Here is a 22357-nt window from a genome sequence, read left to right as displayed (position 1 = left end):
TGATTCAAAGAAACAAAGTAATTTTAATACATTTATCATGTACACATGTACACAAATACATGACACACAAAATTGTGCAACTTATGTTTCATTGAATAAATTTTTACACATGGCATTACAAACAAAAAGATGAAAAACCTGCTCAGAGTCAACTGTGAAGCCTTTCCCCTAAAGAGGAAATTACTGAGCAGGGAGGTTAATTTCCCATAGTAACCTATGCTTGTCCTTTGGAAGAGATCACAATCATCAGTTATAGTGAACAACTGTGTGTAAAAGAACAGTAGTTTTGCTTCATTACAAGAACCCAGAAGACAGTTTTATGCTGCTTCTAAGAAAATATATCAACAGCACGTGAAACATCTGTAGGTACTGTCTGATCATGCTGGGAGGCTATATCCTTTTCTTCAATTTTGGTTATAATCTTATTTCTTAATTTCATTCATGGTTGACAGAGAGGTAACTGTACTAATTTATATTTAGCTCCAAAAAGTGAAGAGCCCATGATACTTCAAATATTATTTGTAATAAAGGAAGAGTTCACAACAATAACCAAGATAAGGACCCTACTAGATATGGTATGAAGCTTGTGGTAATATAAAAATCTTCACCACAAGCGAAAAATTCTACTACCAGTGCACTGGTTTACTGGTAGCCTAGACAGAATATGAATATGAAAATATCACTTTGTAAAAAATACTCTAAGAAAACCTCTGAGGTTACTTTTGTTCAAATTGTTTTCTCAAAAGCAGTACTTACATCATCAACTAATACCTCCAGCTCATACTCATGAATTCCTCCTCCACCATAAACAGAAAATCCTACTACAACTACACCAGGTTTGTCAACAGAGAAACATATGGCATCAGGGGATCCATTCCCAGTATTCCAGCTTCTTCCCTGACTTGTTTTAGTGAAGCGGTTTGGAGTGGATTTGACAGAATGGAGAGAATTCAGTCCATCAACCTGCAGAAAATTAAATACAGTTGTCAGAAAACATTCACTGCTAAATTTTAGACAACTTTAATAAAGCAAAGATTTTTCAACTGGGTAAATTTAAAAGTCAACTCATAAACCACAGAAGATGCCACTATTTAGCTTTGTAGTTAATATTGATTAAAAAGAAAAAAGACAGTATTTCTGATAATTAGAAAATAACTAGGAATAATCAGAAATCCAACTCGGTTTTTTAAAGTATTTAAATATATATTTTATGGATGAATTAGCAAAAAATACAGATTAGCTGTACTGAAAGAAAGGTTAGGAATTTCTGCCTTAGGTAAAGGTAAGGTATTTCTGCCTTAGGTACAGTCAAGATTAAGAGAGGGCAGAAACAGATGTTACATAATGGTAAAAACACTTGAATCAAGATGTCATCAAAAGGTTGATTCTTTCTGTGAGAAAAGCCTGTTGATAGGATAGAGAGAGTGATGTGCCTTTCACAAAGTCAAATACTTTTCTGTCACTTAATGAAGTTATAGCCTCCTGAAAGGATTGTATATCTACATAAATATGCAGGCAAAAAGCAAAGTATTCAAAAAATGCGCCTTTTTTAAAACAAAGTATTCTGCAGTATTCTTCAGCACTAATGAAGTAGCTAATTATCAACAGTATTTCTCTAATACAGTGAGTATATGCTTTTAAATCTATGCAAAACATCTGCACTACTCAAAACAGAGAATTCCACAATCTCTGAAAGATCTACACACCTATAAAATACCCATTCAGCCTCTATCACATTTGTAGTATGTTTGTCCTGAAAGATTTCTAAAATTGTTTTAGAGCAGCTTTACCTCAGATCCTAATGCTGATGCTGTAAGCTCACTCACAATACTAGCAAGCAACCCACAGGTATTAGAAACCAGATGTGAAGAGAAAAGTTCATTTTCTCTTCTAAGGCTGTTCCGTACTGGTAAAACAACAATGACCAACATCTTTTCCAGCACTTCCCGAAAGCTTGTCATCCCTGAAACATTTTCTTCACTCTGCAGTGTAAACAAAAACAATGACAAATGATATGGTTATTAAAAAAACCAAAACACTAACTTTCACATATTATAAGTACTAGGTAACTGAAATCTCTGTGACTTCATGAAGATTAGAAATGTCTAGAAGGTGGAAAAAAAATTAAAATACCCAAAGCTATCATGTATTCCTTTGTCAAAAGAACTGATTGATGTCCTTAATTTCCTGTATGAGGTAGTGACAAGTCTTTTATTACATAGGAAAGACACCAGATATAGATATCCTTTCCAGGAGATGTCTCTTCTTTATATACTATATAGCCATAAAACCTATGGGCTTTAAAAGCATTCATTAAAACACAGTGGATATATAGTTACCTTTGAAACTGTTCATGTAATTTTCTTCTGCAGTGTCTAAACAAGAGACTTAGAAGCTTTATTGTTTTGGTGTTAGCAAAAAGAATCTTCTATGCAAAGAGGTAAGACAAAACCAGAGGTGGGATGATTATAAACAGTTTTTCTTTGCTGAATGAAGTCTATGAAACTAATCTAAGCTTAGGCATCTATTGTGTCGTCTGCCTAGCAGTGACATCCACTGCTTTCAACAAGAAAAATAAAATCAGCACAACAGATGAAAATCCAAGGTTTATCTTTCTCACCTCTTTGTATGCCAAAAAAAATCCAAGTAGTGAACAAATATGGAGGACAATCAGGCAAAGCAAACCTGTACAGAACACTTTTCCATCTTTTACAGTTAGGAGGCTGCTGTATCCAAGACACAAATATATTTGCATTTAGTAGTGCCCGTTGTTTTTTCCCTTCATTAATTTGTACAGGTGCTTTCCAAGTCCATGAAAGCTTTTAGCACAATAATGGCCTACAGGAGTATGTCCCCCAGCTTAACTGTGTATTTTATGAAGAGTAGAAAACTTCTGATCTTATCTTTTGCTCTAGATTTCTGGGAATGGTAGATTCTACAAGTGTCCTTTATTTACCTTTCTTGCACAATTCATAACTTCATACCCCTGTTGTCAACCAAATTGAAGTATACTGTTTAGTAGTCCTATTTCCCTAATTATTATCTTTTATTATTTATCTTCTATCTTATTTCTCATTCCTGTAAATCAATTCTAAAATATCAGAACTACAACAATACAGCATTAAAGAGCCTTTGATTAGGAAATTGTTTAATAACCTTTGTACAGTATGAATAACCTTTGAACAGTATGAACTGGGATTCCTTTACTGACCCCCTTAAAAACTCCAGTTTGGGACATGACTTATTACTAAGATGTTGACTCTTCCTCAAAACACCAAATCTATCTACATGCTCCTCCCTTGTGATCACATGAAAAAACAGAAAACACTATGCAACAGAATACTACTCCAAAGGATATTTTGTCCAATTTAATATTCCAAGATAAGAACCATTCTGCTTAGACATTCCCCAAAGAAGAAACAGTTGGAATATTTCAGACAAAAAGTTGAAAATTGTATAAAATAATAAGTTTCTAAACTAAGCCTTTTAGAAAGAAAACATTTAGGTAAATTCAAGTACATTTTTATTGAGCAAAACCGTGTAGATATGTAACAGCTTTCTGTTGCAAAGTAAAAGAAATCATTGGATTTTTAGAACACATCCTCACCTGACTGAGCTTCTCCATGTGTGCAACCAGAAGAGGGAAGCGATGGGCCAGGGCAGAGTCGTTCTCAGTGCTGACTTGTTTAACCATGGAGCGCAGCAAGGCCTCTCCATCGTAGGCAATGGGAAAGATGGAGGTCAGCTTCACCGACGTGTGGCACAGAGCAGACATGACAGCTGCAAGGAGCCTACTGCTGGAGGTCTTGAAGTTTGCTTCCTGGATATCCTAAAGACAGAAAAGAAATTAACAGAATGGCACCACTGCACTGAAACAACAGAGAAACTACTCGGAAAGGAACTTTCCAGCTTTACTGTAATTAATAAAAATAATTTAGAGAAAGCTTTTTTATGAATTTTACATTACCTTCCCTCATAAGCTTGAATTCAGATCTTCAAAAGTGGAGTAATTCAAATTTCTGGGTTGGCATATTTTAAAATAAACCCATCTAATATTACTTTTAAAATTATGGTATCCTTTGAAGACAAGGCTTTTCTTATATAACAATACAAGAAAAGCCTTGTCTTCAAAGGATACCGTAATTAAATTAAACAATAATTAAATGACTTAGAGAAATACATTAAAGAACAGATTCTTCCTTGAAATTGTATATGCTAAATGAATCTTCATGCAAAGCAGCAAACTGTTTACATCCCACCACAAGCAATGCAAGCAACCAATTACACTGTTTAGGTGTGGGATGCTCATTCACAACAAGCAAAAGAAGAAAGTTGTTGATTACAGAATAGTATTTCCAGCTGCTTCTCATGTACTTGGCTGGATCAAAGCACTGCTGTAGTGTTTAATAATGAGGAATTACTCAAGTATTAGTGATAAAAAATAATACTACATGGATGCTCTTAGGCAACATGCAGCAAGAGTAAGCACATACAAAGGCATGGCCTCAACACTCAAAAAGCAGGTGCTGACAAATTTTCTTCACTGTCCCACAGAGAATCCTAAAAGCTAAAGAAGACAAAGTTCCTAGGCTCTACGTTTAGAGAACACCACAAACAAACAAAACCAGAAACAAATCCAATACCCAATCATTAAAAAACACAATCCAAAACACAACAGAACTCAAGTTGCTAATCTGGATAAATGCAAAAAATTAGTAACAGTTTTACGTATTACTTGGCTTCAATTTGAGCAAAAGGACAAGCTAAGCTGAATTTACTTGTGCCTTTTTAATGTACCTGGTCCAAACAGTTCAGCAAGTCACAAAGACATGCCCACTGGAGAGCTGGTGTTGGATAGAATGAATGGAAGCAGGCTGTAAATGTATTATGGCATTCCTGAAGAACAGCTTCTAACAGACTGAGAGGCTGACTAAGATATCCTTGTGGATCATTGTCCAGCTTCACCATGCAATGGTCAACTCCTTCAGATAAAATTTTTCTCAGCAAGGTCCTAGTTTTTCCAATGCAATCTGCTAGTTTGCTGGTTTCTTCTACAACTGCCTTAGCTGTAGCTAGAAGATTACACAAACAGAAGCATTAAATGCACAATAATGAAATATTTTCATGTTAGAATGCACACCTTACATGCAAATAGAAAAATGGGGAATTCAGCAACATTTTTAAATCTACATTCAGAGAAGTTAATTCCAAAAGTAAAACAGTGAGAGGGTGTTAAACTCTATCAAAGAAACCTGACCATTAAAAACTCCCACTTTTCTGATATTTTATAATATATACTGTGCTTTAATGAGCATTATTAAAGTACAGGCATGAAAAACACACAATCTTTGAAATTCACACTATGCTCACTGCCACAGCAAGCACTATGTACAGAAATGGAAAAAAAGATACAAACTGCCCAAAACAGCTCAACTGACAAATCACACAGGAAATTAACTTTAAAATACACAGGTTACAGTGCAAACATGTGGTACTAGGATACTTAGTTATGCAGACAATTGAAAATTTCCTGTTTCTGACAACAAATCTTTTAATGCTCCAATAAAACCATCTGTGTGAGCAAATCTATTTCAAATCACATCCTACGTGACTACTTAGATCAAACCATAAATTTCCTGTAGATTATTTGCTAATAAATATGAAGCTGAGAGGAATACCTGATATTGGGTATATTTCACAGGTGTAAACCCTCAGCAACCTCAGGCAGCAAGTGCCCACAAAACGCAACCTTTCCAAATCCAGAAGAGTAGCAGTGTATTGGAAACCCTTCAGCCCACGAAGTTCTTCAACTCCCAGCACCAGTGTTGTCCAACTCCAGTGAAGAATACTCAATAAAGATTCAAAACATTCCTATTTCAGGGTATGAAGGATAGATACCGAAGACAGATTGAGTGTTACAAAACAAGAAATGATAGTTCTGCATCAGTTTTAGACAAAAGGCAAATAGCATCTCTATTTATGTTTACCTAAATCAGACAGCATCTTTATTTATGTCTATACACATCTACCATGCAACACACAAATCCCAATTTGCTTGAGAATATTAAAAAAGAAAAACCACTGAGAATGCAGAGGACACTTCACTGCAATACCATAATAAATCTATCTATAAGCTATATTAGAATATTATGTGTGGAAGCCCCTCAGTTATTTAAATACAAATGTATTCACCTGTTATGGAGATTTTCAGTAAACTTTATTTGCTTTATCTACAGAAGAGTGCAACACTGACTTCTGACATAATACATTTTTGTCATAAAGTATTATCAGGGCTGTCTTCACTTTGTTTTTAAACAGTTATGATCAGCAGGACCATGGCCACTATATGACATTTACATACTTGAAAGCTAAATAGAAGCACATGGTAGTCCACAAAAAATCTGAGGAGTTAAAAAGTTTTGTTTCTACTATTATTATTGTATGTGGTCAGTCAATTTAACAAAGTCATACCTCAGAAAGTAAAATAAAATTATTTGGTGTTGAACACCAAAATGAAATCTTCAGAAAAAGTAAAAAAAAAAAATTCTTATCAGGGTACCTAATTTCTGCTTGAGAAAGCAAGCACAAAATCATCATTATTTCCACATCTAAATCTTTCAGTTTCCTAACCATGTATGAACTTGCAGGAAACAGAAGATTCTCAATACTACTTACCACTGAGACAGTTCTGGCAAAAGATCTCTTTAAAATATGTACAGGTTCACTAGTTTGCTGTTTTCCTTTGGATGCACTGCCATCACTTGTTGGCAACCTGGAAAAACAATTTTAGAACTTACTTGAAATCTCCAGTTTTTACTTTTAGTAGAGTTTTGGGTTGGGTTTGGTGTTTTGTTTTGGTTTTTTACTTTTTGTAGTTTTTACTGGTTTTATTGTTCAATTGGGGAAAAGAACCAAAATGAAAAAAGTTTTAATTCTCAAAAAAAAAGTTCACCTTCAACCTAACTTTCTCCAATTTCCTCATCATTCTAGACCAGTAACCAAGCATCCTGTATTCTGTCCAACTGGCAGTACTGTAACAACTGAAAACTAGGCTGAGATTTAATTACATGCAATTATTACAAGAATCAACTGTATTTCCTCAGATGACATCAGGACTAAAAATGTTATTTCTCAAAAGAACACTGGTTTTGTGAAGGAAAAATATATGTGGAGGTTAAAAATACAGACAGCATCTATCACTGCAATATCTCCCCTTTTGTGCCACTCATTGGTCTTCAGAGGCCTCAAGGCTTGTTTGCCTTTTGGCTACAGCCATCTCCCCATAGAAATCACCCAGATGATGAATTTGTCATGCCAGGACTTCATATACATCAAAATGAAACCTTCACCTGGAAGGCCTGTCCTTCTATGGACATCTATGGACAGAAAGCTTAATGGCAGAAGTGAGCTGCTCTGCAGAGGAACCTTGAAAAGGACATTCTTAGAAAGGACAAGAGAACTGGTATTAAAGAATTCTAAGCTTCAGAATCAGTGTGGAAGCCAGGGGAATTATATACACACAAAATATATAAAATCTATGTCATATATCTATCTGAGGACATCTGTAAAATGTACTATCAACACAGTGAAAGAGTTCCTGAATATTACAACACATAACATTTATCAAGGCAATGGTAAGTTTATGGTAACTTATTGTAAAGTACAGTTCATTGTTTATTTTGGCTTTGTTACATTAACATCACCTGTCCAAGAGTATACAGATCCTAAATTGAGGGCAACCAAATAGAGAACTTCCCAACTAGCAAACAATATTATTCAGGTTATTGTGCGATTCTATGGATGTAAATGAAAAATCTCAAGACTCATGCAGCATGACTGCAAGAAAAATAGCAAGGAAGTAAATGTGGGTATAATTTCATTACTTTTCTCAAAGGCACTAAGTTTTCCCTACATTTTTCAGATACTGATTTCCTTCGCTTAATACAGTAATATTTTCATGAAACACAGCTATAATGAATTTAATACTTCTATTAAAAAAAACATGCCAGTAAACTGTTCCAGAAGTTAAAGTATTACCTGTATAGTAATTGTGGAATCTGCCCTGCATTCACATCTGTACCATTATTTGATTTCTTGGAACTTTTAAACTGAAATACAACACTGAAAGAGAAATAACCTAGTTATTATTCAAGCCTTATTAGAGCTCTTCTTTTTCAATAAAAATATAGAAAAAAATATACCCATCATCTGTAGTAATAGAGGCCTGTCCATGAGATCCACAATCACTGCTAGGTCCTGACACTCTTGCCCAGGCTACATACCACCAGCCAGCTTGCAGGAGTACTGGCTCATCAAACATCATTGCATATTTCTCTCTGGGAGAAGGAAATTTTGAAAAATGTTAGCTGTTAATTATTTTTAAATTCACTTTTAACAAATGACACCCTAATTATAAAAAGAAATTGAGAAGCAATGGAATTAAGTTGTATCTATTTAAATTCAAAACCCAAAAGCTTTTAATCTAAAAATATTGTAGTAATTAAAAAATAATTCAGAAGGACCTACAAATGCCTGAGTTGTGCTTGATCTTGAACTATGAACAATCGTATCAATGCCAGAGTAAGAAGACATTAAGTTGAATTAACTTAATTTTAAAAAGTTTAAGTCAATTAACTTAAATAAACCCAATTACATCTAATATACAATACTGCAAGCAAAGTACTAATTATAAAGTACTATATAATACTGATTTCAGAAAATGTTTGCAAATGACAAGAACTTGTACATAAATTCTTAGTAATTACAATAAGCATTAAAGAAATTAACAGGATATATATTTACGGGATTGATATTAAGATTTAAACCTGAAAGAATTAATCACATATCATTTGAAATTTAAATTGCTTCTTTACAGAGAACGAAAAAGCAGCTACAACATAGCTAAACCAAAACATATGCACAAAAGAGCTGCTGCAATATTTTGTCTTATGGTCTCAACACAGGAAGATGGGATTTGACTTGGATTTATACAAGAGCAAGAATTTGATTATTTTTCTTCTTTTAATTTAAATACTGTAATGGCTTGGGGACGTATTTGGTGTTTTACTATTTCCCTACACACATCAAGTGTTTTATATCACTTGCTACAAAATTTTAATGATGTAGACCATCTCTGTTGATATTTAAAGTGATGCTAAAACATGTATAGGGAAGTAAAAATGAAGATCAAGAAGCAGGTGTAAGTAGGCAAGCTAAACATCTTACCTGGCAGCACAGTCATATGCTAAGACATCTGTCTCAGCAAGGAGGTCTCCATCTGTCTCATGGTCTCCCCCATCTGGACCCAATTCAAACAACTGGTAAAGTAAGAAAAAAGGTAAAATTATGTCTTAAGTGTTGGCAACCTCCTAACACCACTTTTTCTTGTCTGGCATTCTGAGAAATTGTATTTCCCAAAAATAACTACTACTTAGTATCACTGACAGGCAAAACCACATTCGGAAGTCAGGCATTAACTGTTAAGAAACAGCAATTGACACTGACCTCCCAGCCTTATGTCCAGATACGTTTTTAAGTGGAGAAACTCCCTAAATCTCACAAACAAGGTAAAAGCAGAGCATCTAAAAAAGGCGAAGTTGGGCAGAAGTTGCAGGTTTTCCATCACCAACTGAAATGCACTATATGACCTTAAGATATACTCAGCTTCTCTGGAAAGGGACAGCTTGACAGTTCAGCAGAGACAGTCGATAGTGTTACAAACAGTTGGTGACTGGGACAAAACATGATACCTAAGAGAACTTTGTTTTCTTACTTACAACTAATTTCTACCGTTTGATGATTTTGAAAAAGGACCACAATACATGTCTATAACTTCTCTTGCAAATACCTATTTAATACACATCTTATTTCTGGCAGGACTGGCAGTTCTTATCTTGGCTATAAACTAATCCTAAACAAACTGAAAATATAATGTTAGAGTATTATCATAACATTATTACCTCTGGTATTTAAAAGGTATGATTAACATTAAGTTTCTTAGCTGTACTTAGTTATTTGCAATTCTCAGTCATTATGTTAAACTAGAATAAAGCACAACTACTTATTTTCTGTTGGCTTAGGCAAATGTTACTGCTAAGTGTGTCGTCCATTTCCCTAGAATAAACCTCAATACCTATGCATCTGAAAATAGAGGGAGAAAATTCAGTATTTCACTAAATGATAAGTAACAACAATGACATGTTCTGAATATACAAACACAAACATCTACTAGAAATCTCAGATATAACATCTTTCACCAAAATCCTTATAAAGTATAGGAGCAGAGAACAGTCACCCAAAACCAGAGGTCTTACACCAGTGTGTGTTTCTGTGAGGTTTATTTATCCATAGCTGGATTTATTTATTTTAAAACAATCAGCACACATAATCATGTCTATATTTGGCACAGAGTTAATTGTATTTGCTGCCATTTTCTCTCAGTTGAAAAATCCCAGCCCAGAAGCTATCCATAGAGCAGTATGAGAAAGAAATGGCATGGAAAGTGGAAAGCAATAGCTCCTGATAAGGACTGTTTTTCTGTTTTTGAGAACAGCTCCTCATGCATCACACAGGATGTGATTTTAACCGGAAGCCCACTACACCAATCTTCTGCTGGTGGACCTTGGAGCTTTGTGTAAATAGATCACAGAACCATTCAGACTCTAAAATAACTGCCCAAAATATCTCTAGGATGACACAGCATTTAATGAAGGTAAGAATGGGCCAATTTCATGAAAAGTAAGAATGGTAATTCTCAGCTCTCTACTTCATGTGTGTGCCTGCATAATGCTTTCCACATACAGTAAACCACTCATTCATCAAGAAAAAAAACTAATCATGGTTTTGGACAGCATTACTGAAAGTTGTGATTTTGAGATACAATATTGCTTAAAACAAAACCAAACCTCCTACCTTTATTTTAGCAGTGTATTCACCTCTACCACCAAAAAGACCAAGACCACCTAGCAATATATCTGTGTCAGCACAGAAACGGATAGCTTCCACTGAGTGGGCTGAATAACCCCAGCCTCCTCCATGACCTGCAGGAAAAAACCCCAACAAAAATATCATTAATCTTAGTCTGTTGTTCTGCAACCTCATCAGCATGTGCTATGAAATTTTAGTGTGTACATACTTTCAAATCTGTTAACAACACTATAGTCTTCTTTAGAATAAACTTTCATTACTGCTTGAGTCTCTTCTTCTGTATTTGCAACACCCATTTTTAAGTCCTGCATAGCAGCCAAAGTATCAAGGCAACCTAAAAGAAAGCAAAACCAAAAAGAACTCAAATTCTGTCACTGTTGATTATAATCACTGAAATAGAAAGGAATACTAGTTAAGAAAATCAAAATGTGTTGTCCCTACACCACACATATGCTACCAAGTAGCTTTATACTTTAGATTAAGGGTAACTGCTGCAGAATCTCAAGGCTTGCTAATGAACATGAACCTCATTTATTATCTAGAATAATGAACAAATGTGATTAAACCTACTCTGAAACTCTTCCAATGGCAAATAAATTGCCAGTAACAATTTTTTCCTTTTTTACACTTAAATTATTACCAAGAAGAACTTGAAGTAGGAACTGGATTACAATCAGATTTGAAAGTCTTCACAAAAGGTGTTTTGTTTCATCCATGTAAGCACCCAACATGCTTTACTTTGACACAGACACAAAAAAGTGCTGTTCAAGTTGAAAGTTACCATACCTCTAGCACAACAATGAAGTGAGCAGCTCAAGGAACAGATGACTTATCATAATCAGTGGACAAGTGAGTTAAAATATCTGGGTATGTTGCACATGGCCAGTTTATACATGAACACAGTGTACTTACGTGTTGCATTTTTAGACTAAAAAAAACTACAAAAGGAAATAGTATTTCCCTTAGCAACTCATTATACAAAACTGCAAAGATTTTATATACTGCATGTTCTTTAAAGTAAAAATAACTTATTGAAGATCACTGTTTCCAGGTTCGAGTTCTCTGTTCTGAGATTTCACGTTAAAAGTACTGATTTTATTCTGTGGACTCTAAAAAGATCCTCTAGGAAGGTCTCTTACTTTATTATGTAGGCATCTAACAAGTTTCACTAGAACTCTAAAATCCTTTAACACCGTTAAGATGGTAGAAGATAAGTACATCAGCCAAATTATAAAAGTTAAGAGGAATGGTGAAAGACTACCAAAGTGAAATTTTAACTGAAAAAGTCAGGTAGTTTTTAGATTACAATTCATTTATACATAAAGTTATGGTCCTTTATTTCATCTACGGTTCTGACTCACGAACTATAAATGTATACCTAGAATATGCAAAGCTGCATGAGATCTGGTGGTTAGAGCTTTGGAACCTGTTGGCAGAGCAAGTTCTGGACTCAAAATACTACACCGGGATTGCATGTCTGGAGCTGAGGGAAGCCTGGAATCGGCAACTACTGCATTGTAACTCCACAGTTCCCTGGCATTTGGGCAAAACCTGGAGCAAGAGAAAACAGAATGAACAAAACCTGTCATCTACTGAAAAAATACAAAACCTTACCAACAATTACATTTTAAAGATATTTAATATAAAATGTAGATCTGCTGGTATAAACTCTTGAAACTGAGCATCACTATCGAAATACATGAAAACTTTACTAGCTTAACACTCCAGCAAACAAAAAGATACAAAAACATTATTATACCTTAAGTCAAAAAGTCGTATTAGGGTTTAGAAATTTCAGAAAATATTAAGACACTTCTCAAAATTAACAAATGTTAAAACAGCATTATCTATTAGGAAATGTGAAGTAACTAGCTAAGTACTAAACAGAATGACAGATGTGCTCAAAAATTTTAAAGATGCCAAGCAAAAGGAAAAGGCTTACCTTCAAATAAGAGAAAAAAATCTTGAGGAATCCAACGTATTTTGTTTGGGCTTTTTTAAATGGGTAACATCGCCTCATGAGTTTTTAAGGGATTATAAAAAAGGGCAGCATAAACAAGGGAATACAAAGACTTTCTATAATATAGATTAACACATAGAAAAAAGAAAATGAAATCTTTGAAACCACTACGTAAAAGGAAAAAACAGTAAGAAATAAGTCTATGGGAGTGTTCTGAAGAAACTCAAAAGGAATTTTCACTTGCTACACTTTCAAAAATCTAATGGACAACGAAATAGTTTTAGCTAAAAATACTAAAGGGCACCATAGGTATTCAGGATTTTAGCAAGCATTTATTCAGCATTTAGCAATGTTCAAATTTATACACGTGACATTCCACATCCACTTGAATTTCGCTAAGTGACTAAGTCACAAAGCTCTGAGGAACTGTTTAAGCTGCTCATTATCAGAATGTTGTCTCTGTACAAGAAACTGAACCCATCACTTAAATAGGCATGAATCAAAATGTCTAGAAATAATAATATACCAAGTATTCAATTACTAACAGGCATATTTATTAACATGTCTCTCCTGACTGTTTTAGCATTTTTCATTGAACAAGAATGGGATATAACAGAGAAATAAATCTGCACAGTCTCAGCAAATCCACTCTTCAGTAAGTATTCAGGCTCTGGATTTAGTTCTATAGTCCCCAAAGTACTACAAGACAGTAAAATACCTCAATTCATGTTTACCTATAATATCTAACATGTGACTTTGTACTTCCACAAGCCAAATAACCATTTTATTGTCTTCAAGTTGAGTATCATTACCTTGCCTCCCCTGAAACTTGCTGCATTCCCATGGCCATTGATAACTGGTTTAGTTCACAAATTGAGTCTTTCAGTGGATTAAACATGCTGAAAATAAAGAACTCTAAGGGATGTGGGTGCTACTCTTATTTCTAATCTCAGCATAATTTAACTAAGAACTGAACCACTGAGATTCAAACAATCCTGCAGATGTGCAAAATGCAGAACTGCAACCATCCAAGGTAATTCCTATGTCATAAAGGAATGTGCCTGGCAAACACATGCTTTAATGTTAATTGGCTCTTAAGTACTTGAATCTCAATTCTGGATGAAAACATCCAAAGTAAAATACAAGTAGCTTTTAAAGACGTGATCCCATGAGATATCATCTCTTCCAGATGAATGTTGGCTAGCTGGTTCCCTGCATCACTCAAACTTGTTTTGTCTTCAAGCAATTTAAATATCATCAAGCTCACAAACTCAGATGGAAGTTCAGATTTCTCTACAAATCCTAGTTAATATACCTTTTAAATTGTTATAGAAGAATTGAATGTTATGATTCTATGTTGCAACAAAGACTTATTATCTCCACTTGCCCAAAGACTACACTCCAAAGACTGAAATAAATACAATTGGTCTGAATGTCTATACCATCTAAATAAACACCTTTACTTTGACCTCCCAAAATGTCAGAACTGAAAAGAATACCATTGCTCCACCCCTTCTCTAGTGGTTTTAACCACTAATGCCTGACAGAAGAGCAGTAATTTAAGACACACACATATGGCAGCTGAATATGGCAAGGAAGTTATCCAGTCAAGTGTTAAGTAGATGGAAGAAAGGGATTAAAGAGAGTAAAGAAACAAAACAGATTTGAAACCCCAAAATATTATGAGCCTGGAATGAGAATGATGCAAAAAAGGAAAGAAATTTCAAAAATGCAGGCAAGAGAACATGTTTGTTTTGGGCTTACTTGAATAACGATCCAAAAACGTGAAAAAATATTTATGGAAGACTAAAACTTGTTTTTCATTTACAGGGAAAATAAGAATAATCAAATCTCCAGCCTTGCACAATATTTTAGAAAGTATTTATATATATTACTTATTTTAATAGCTATAATCCACACTTGCCTCCAAATAACATCATAGACAGGATCCAGACACACACCAGAACCTTGAAGATCTTCCTGCTCAGAATCATTGAATGTTTTGCAACTGCCATCTACTTTGTTTATCAGAAGACATTTAAAAGGAGGAGGTTCTGATATTGAAGCTGGCACCAAACCTAGATCAGGGAGCAAAAAGAGCAAAGATGAAGACACCACTCATAAATGCTTTGTGCTTAGAAAATGCCATGTTTTACAGTAGGGAAGAACAGATATATTGCTACAACAAAAATATAAAAGGTGATAAATGTAGGTGAAGGTTAGACTTTCACATTATTATTTTTAATAAAAACCACCTTTCTAAAGAAAGGATCATCATATGCAGTAGAACTAAAAAGCAAAAATATTTTCAGTCCCTCCATCCATGTTTCTGACTTGTTGCTCCTCTATTGTTTACACAACTGAACCCACTTTCTCCTCCAGTACTTCTATACGCATTTAAAATAATATAGAAGAGTTCTTGCCTATTATATGCCTGCTTGCAAATATCTCTGATGTAGCAAGCACATGAGAATTAATGAGAGCTTCGTCAATGCGGAGGAAAGTCTGGTCCCCGCTCGCTCCAATCCACGTAGCTTTGCGCCCATACTTGGAGCCTATGTTAGGCATAGGGGCTGGTTTTGCATTCCAGTAAGGCATATCCAGAATTGGTCTGCCAAGCTGACCTTTCTGTAGGAAGAATGCAAGAATCAGTAATTGACAGTAACAGTTAGTCTCAAAGATGGATAAATTACTTTGATAGTTCTATCACACAAAACTGGTAAGCTGGAAGAGAATTTACCACAAAACTACGTTCAAAATGCAGTGCCTGCTCCAAGTGAAGCGTTACACATTTAACTACAAGGAACAAGTTACTGACAGATATACTCCACCCTTTTCAGATAAGTTTTTGAGTAAAGTTTTTGTTAAATACAACTCCAACTCTCTATGATGGATAAACCCTCCTCTCCATCTTCAGAATCAAATATAAAAGCATTGTTTTTCTACAACGTTCAATATCTGATTAATGTCAGTACTAAACAAGGAATAGATTCAAACGAAAAAAAATTTTATTTAGATATATTCAGACAGACCATTCAAATTCCATTCAATTCTGAACTTACATGGACCAAGATTCATACAACAAATACCTCTTAAAAGTACCTAGAAATCGATTAGCTCATCAAACTTGAGCTAAAAACAGTGCCTCAGCAAGCACTGCTGCACATGCTCATGAACACTTATCTGGAGATCTAGGGCTTTACCTCTATGTACAACTAGTTACTGAGATGGACCAACGGTTCATATACTGCACCTAAGTATGCAGAAAGAACTGCTGCCAGAAACCTGCTCATGCTCCATCTACCTCCCTCAGGCACAGAAAATGCACTGCATGCAAATGAAGTTAAAATCATTAGAGAAAAGAAAAATGTATATACAGGAAATGTTTCTGTTCAGCACATTACTCATCTTTCTTCATAACAAAATAAGTAAACTTGGTGAAGACATTTTCAAGTAATATGCTTTGTTTTGATTTTGTCTTGACTTTATGAAGCTTTCAGCAAACTTTCTAGTACTACAATATTAAAACCAGACACAAAAATCAAGTGGTTTAAATATGGCCTGAACTTATTTTTTCCTTTTAGCGAAAGGGGAAAAAACCCTCAGCCAACTGACAAGGATTTACACCTCATTTCTGAGAGTCAACTTGGTTTTTCAGGGGCCAAGTTTCACTGCAAGACAGCAAAGCTTAAATCTTTACATGTTTATATGTCAGATATGTCAGTTTTGACAGGAACACAGACATCAAAGCTTTTGCCTAAAGTCTGAAAAACAACAAAATATTACTCATTTTCAATTCAGGACATGACTTTCTACTTCCAAAATTTCAGTCTTCACTTTTTAATTTTTTTTTTTTTTTGTAAAAAGATTTCAAAAGTTGAAATTTCTCTTCTGTTGTGTCTGGCAGTAAGTAGTTTTTAAAGCATGTAAAAATGGCTCAGTAGTTATATGCTACAAGGGGCATCTTTGCAAACACAGGGAGGCACAGAGGGAAGTAAACAATGTTTAAATCCTTGTTTAGTGAATATAAGAATGGATTCCACATGGACATGGGGAAATATACTCCATATGGCTATGAAAGAAGACTACTGGAGTTGTGCTGTACTGTACTGAGCAATAACCCCTCCCCTCAAGTGTAAGCAGAACTTCTGCAACTCATTGCTGTTTCTATGGAAGAACCCAAAACACTTTTTTCTATCAGATGGAGACAGGTAATAGAATAGGCAACAATTACTTAGAAACAAGCTTGAAACAGTAAGAGTTTGAGAAAACGGGTGTACTTTATAAAATAACACTGTTTTAAATCACCACCTTCATTAAAATATTAAAAAACCCCAAGAATTCCTGGCATTATGCTTTTCTAATCAGAACAATATTAAAGGCTACATTTTAAAACATAAGTACTGAAGACATGCAGAAGTTATGCACAGTTCTGTAAGAGCAAGTATAAGCAGTCTTGAAAGGTCTTTGAACAACACATGAACTACTAACTTATTCCCATAAGCAAGTAACATTTCCTTACTGAGAAACTTCCAAATGTGAAAACCTGGCCATCCATTAAGAGAATAGCTGTGTGGTTGCTCCCAGCAGTAACTTGTGTACTAGGACCTGGTAATGCTTGCACCAAAGTGGGACATCCCCTAGATAAAAATAAATTAACTCTATGTCAATACACGGTCACGCAGCATTTAAAGAACATATTAGTATTATAAGTATTTCAATTGCCATGAAATATATTCACTAGATTCACATACTATAGGAAGTTAGAGCCAAGAAACATCTTGCATATTAAACCACCAGAGGTTTGAAAGACGGCACCAGATAGTCAAGTTCATGCCTTTCTGTTACAGGGAAACAGATCAAGGACCCTCTCTTCAGTTCAAATCAAATTAGCATTGAATAAGAATTATTAATTTAATATATAATTCTAGAATTACAGATGTGTAGATACAATAACATACACATGTGTGTATTTTTGTATGAATACACAATATATTGCAATGAAATGTAGCAGTAAAATATATTCAGAGAACTCTACTTAAGCACTTAAAAAACCCCTGGAAGCAATCAAAGTCTTACTCCAGTACAGTTACCAGAAGCAATATTGCTACAGCACTCTCAAGATCACTGGCTAGGGAATTATAAAAGAAATAAAGGTCTCCTCCTCTTCATCAGCTCCTCTCCCATCAAACTCAGACTCAATAAAGAATAAACATCTCCAAACTCTTTTCCAGAGAGATATGAAAAGGTCTAATCCATTTGTCTCCCAAATATGGACAGACATAAGAAAATAAACTTTCTATTTCAGTAAAAATGAAGGGGAAAAAAACGACAGGGTGTTCAACATGCAAAGAAAGAAAACTTGAACTGAGGACTTGGAATAGTAAGAGCACAAAAGATAAAAAGAATGAGACACTAAAATTTTTATTTCAATACCAACAAAGAGAACAGAAACCTACAAGACTTTGAATCCCATAATGAATGTCTACCTAGACTTAATATTTCCTGTGGAGTTAAAGACTGTGAATTTGAAGAACAAGTTATTCCCACATAATTTTATGTTTGGAAACTGGGCTCAGAGTTATACAGAGGATGACAGCACTATGTGAACTTACTTTTAAACACAGCCTTTCAAAAGTAGAGTAATCTAAAATAAGAACAGGTTGTTTTATACTGGAATAAAAAAAGGCCAGCCCACAGTTACCTAGTTATTGTTTAGCAGCTGATGTGGTAAAAGATGGTTCATGTCAAAGTTCTGATTTTGGCTGAATTGCAGGTAAAATAGAAGTCAAGAAATTATGAGGAAGGTGAAGCATCGTGTTCAGCAGAAAAAGGGCAGATGGGAAGATGTGAACATACAAAAATGTGGAACAGAGGAATGTAGCATGAAGATAAGTTGATAACCTAAAGCAGGATGAACACAGGTATACAGAAAAAGTATTCTTTGGTGGCAAATCTAGATTTCAGTGAGTGACTAGTGAAGATAGAGGGACTGAAGGGCAGAATAAAATTAAGTGGAGGATGTACAACATGACACTCAATTTTAGGTGCTTATCTTGGTCTACAGGCACATAGATTTGGACATCACTATGATTATACATAGACACAAAGCATAGTTTAGTAGCACCAATGATGAAATTTAAAAAAAAACAAAAAACCTTCACATTTGTCTCCCATTAACTTTAAGGAAACTCAAAAAGGCATCAAAACATAAATAAAACATAACTAGTAACTAATCCAAAAGCACCCCTGTTAAAAGGAAGTATTTTTATCATAAGGTTTTTCTTCCTCTCTCTCAAAATTAGGATAGCTGCAGGCATGGAATTATCAATCACCTCTTTATTAAAAAAAAACAAACCAAAAAACCAGTGAATATTTCATCTTTTAATGCTTAAAAACGGTGCTATTATCACCATAACTATTTATCATTCTGTTCTTCCAAGTGACTCTATCAGTAATGTTATATGAATACAGTGTTTGATAGCCTCTTGGCAACAGCAGAACAAAATCAAATAAGCCACTAATGCAGAGAGATGAACTACATTACCCTCTTAAACAGCTTTTTCATTAAGATCACCCAACTTTTGGAATGGCCAACTACAGTCTATCGGTTCATTTAGAAGCGAATAGAAAAAAAATGTAAGATATTTAACTACATAAAATAAACATGAATTGCAAAAATCTAGCTTTCACTTCATAAAAGGAAGAGGGATTTAAAAAAGTACAGACAGTTTGACTAGTGTACATAGAATTTAAAACCCGTGATACTACTGAGTATTTCCCTATCCCCCTGAAACTCAACAGAGGAAAGCTCAGAATAGACACTGAAGAGTCTGAGAGACTCTGGGCAAAGTTTTAACAACTAAAGTTTCTCCATCTGAATCAAAGAAAACAAGAATTTTGTATGACTGACATACCACTATTTTTCTGGGATGGAGTGGAAAGACATGCTGGTATTAAAGTCACAGAACATTTGGTCAATCACAAAAGACCAAGCTCAGCTCTAGAGAAATTAACCTGAGATCCCTTGGGAAAAAGCAACTGCTGAATAATTGAGGAGATGTACATGCATCAGCTAACTCAGGATCCTGAAGAAGGCCCAGATGCATTCTGGCTGTCCACATGGAAACGCTCTTCCATCCCCAAAGGTAAGCATTTCTCAGAGCAGTAGTAGTCTTTGAAAATTCATTATGCATGACCTGTTGGAACAATCTCTGTCCGTGGTACTGATGCAGCCAACAGCTGCCTGCCAGCTCCCAAAACATGTCACTTGGGGCAGCTGACCGTGGTGCTGCAAACACGGTTCACTGGGAAATGTTACTGTGTAGTGGGTAAGAGGAAACCAGGAGCAACTTCTGTCCATTGCAAGCAGAGTCAGACAACTTCATTACAGAGAAAATGGAGATTTCTGTATTTTAGAAGTGACTCCATTTTAGAGGAAATCTGGTGAAAAGATGTAAATATGACCTGCACTCCCACCACTGGAGTAAAATATTCAGAAAATACACCTAAAAACATGGTCCTAATAAACAGATCATGGAACATTTTTTTTTCCCCTGGAGTTACTAATATAGTCTCTATTCTTTACCTTCAAGTGGAACATAGCTGATCATCTATGGAAGGTCTGAAGAGTTTTGGTTTATGTTCCTATTGAACCTTTGGAAGCAAAATCCTAAAAAGACCATATCACTTCAGTCATTCCATTTCTGGAACTTGACTGTCAGGTAATGTACTTGCTACTGGAGTGCTGAAGTCAAGAGTTTGTACAAAAAAATGCAGGCAAATTTTAAACAGTAACAGAAAGATCCTGGAGGTTTAACTTCCAGCTTCTTGAGGGAAGCATCAGCAACAAACACGCCTTTGCTTACCTGAGCACAATACATGCTATTTTTCACCAAGACTAGATACTGCAAAGCATTTCTTGCTTCCACTGAGTTTCTATTCACCAGCATCTAATTTGAGGAGAATATAAGCACAGATTGACTAATCTTTCATGTAGTGAATAGCTTATCAACATCTGTCACTGTGGATGATACAACAAAAAGCCTACACAGGCTAATTGAATGGTTCCAGCTTACTGATAGGGCATGTAATCTACCTCATTCCTGCTGAAGTAGAGGAAGAATTTGTGATGTTTACAATATTCTAATAGAAGAGTCTAGAATCTCCTTAATTAAGGAGCAAGGCTTGAATGTCTGAACAGGTGTTCAGAATTTATAATACTTGACCATTTTCAAGACTTTTAAAAATGTAGCCTCACTACTAAATCTTTACACTGCAAGTCAAAAGTCTCTTGAAAGGATGCCTAAACATTACTTTTCTTTTTTCTCTCCTCTCTCTTCTCTCTCTCTCCCAGAAATACAGTGGAGTATCAGTTCCTGAATTCAGAAGATGATGCTCTTCCTGAGGTCAATACAGGCAATGTGACACACTGCATGACTGACATACCACTGACCTGGCAGGAGCTGGCCATCTGAGCACCACTGCGTCCCAACTGAGGTGGAACTCTGCATAAGGATTCCCTGTTTCCTTCTCTGAATCCCTTACTGTGAGGACAGAGGAGAGATCTCTACTTAAAGCTGGAAAAAGAAGTAGATCAATGAAGAAATTATAATTTGAATGATGGTGCTAAATAGCAATATAGTACTATAGCCAGTTCTCATGCATAGGACATACTCCAAATTTCTTCCAGGCTTTTTTCAGACACTTTCTAGGTCTGATGTAGAATGATAGAAAGGTTTGTGCCAAGTCACTGGCAATTCCTCAGCTTCTACTTCTGGTCAAGCACTATCCTTCAGCACAAGAATTTTCATATTCTCCTTTAGGATCTCACTTGGAACTACTATTGGTTTTCATCCAGTTTCTATCTAAATAAGCAACAGATGCAGGGTTTACCACCTGAAGTACTGACAAATACAACAGATATCTCCAAAGCCTTCTGAAAAGCCAAGTGATTTCATCAAATTTAGAAATAGGTGACATTAGGTTACCAGTACAAATGTCACTGCTATGTGTACCTCTTCAGTCTTTAAGACAGAAACTGGCCTTTTTCTAACAGCAACTTGAATTGCTAGTTTAAGCCATTGTTCCTTAGAATAAATACCCAAGAATTTCCAGGAAGGAAAAACAAAGTATTTGTCTGCAATACGACTCTATCATAGACAGAAACCCAGACTGCATCCACCAATCTAAGCAAACTGAGTAGGGGTAACAGTTCAGAGACTACTATCAGGCACAGCAGCCAATATAAGGCAATATTTCCAGTATACTTTCTTTCTTCCCTCTCCCCCTTTGGCACAGTGAATCCAATGCAAGTTTTAAGATGATGAAGATTTCTTCAGGAACTTGACAAAAGAAAGGGTTTTGAAGTCTCCAAAGAGATTAGGAGGACAGATGTTCAGTAATTTTCACCTGACTGCTACAAGAGAAACAAGAGAACTGAAGACAGGTCATGGATGCTCTGCTCTGTAT

The 22357-nt window shown here is 35.3% G+C and overlaps 1 protein-coding gene across 1 annotated transcript in view; it reads right to left on the bottom strand.

Annotated features, from left to right (window-relative positions):
- MYCBP2 (MYC binding protein 2) overlaps positions 1-22357 on the bottom strand; it is a 174321-nt gene that overhangs the window by 80888 nt on the left and 71076 nt on the right. Inside the window, 15 exon segments of the mRNA XM_036387571.2 lie at positions 757-963; positions 1791-1982; positions 3608-3829; positions 4798-5072; positions 5679-5871; positions 6676-6772; positions 8038-8121; positions 8202-8336; positions 9226-9317; positions 10912-11039; positions 11135-11260; positions 12305-12477; positions 14811-14964; positions 15310-15514; positions 17409-17526. Of these exon segments, the coding sequence (XP_036243464.1) occupies positions 757-963; positions 1791-1982; positions 3608-3829; positions 4798-5072; positions 5679-5871; positions 6676-6772; positions 8038-8121; positions 8202-8336; positions 9226-9317; positions 10912-11039; positions 11135-11260; positions 12305-12477; positions 14811-14964; positions 15310-15514; positions 17409-17526 (2401 nt within the window).

The sequence above is a fragment of the Molothrus ater genome, chromosome 2, assembly GCF_012460135.2.
Source record: "Molothrus ater isolate BHLD 08-10-18 breed brown headed cowbird chromosome 2, BPBGC_Mater_1.1, whole genome shotgun sequence".
In the NCBI taxonomy this organism is placed as follows: Eukaryota; Metazoa; Chordata; class Aves; order Passeriformes; family Icteridae; genus Molothrus; species Molothrus ater.
Note: the sequence above shows the minus strand (reverse complement) of the source record. Positions and strands in the feature narration are given on the sequence as shown.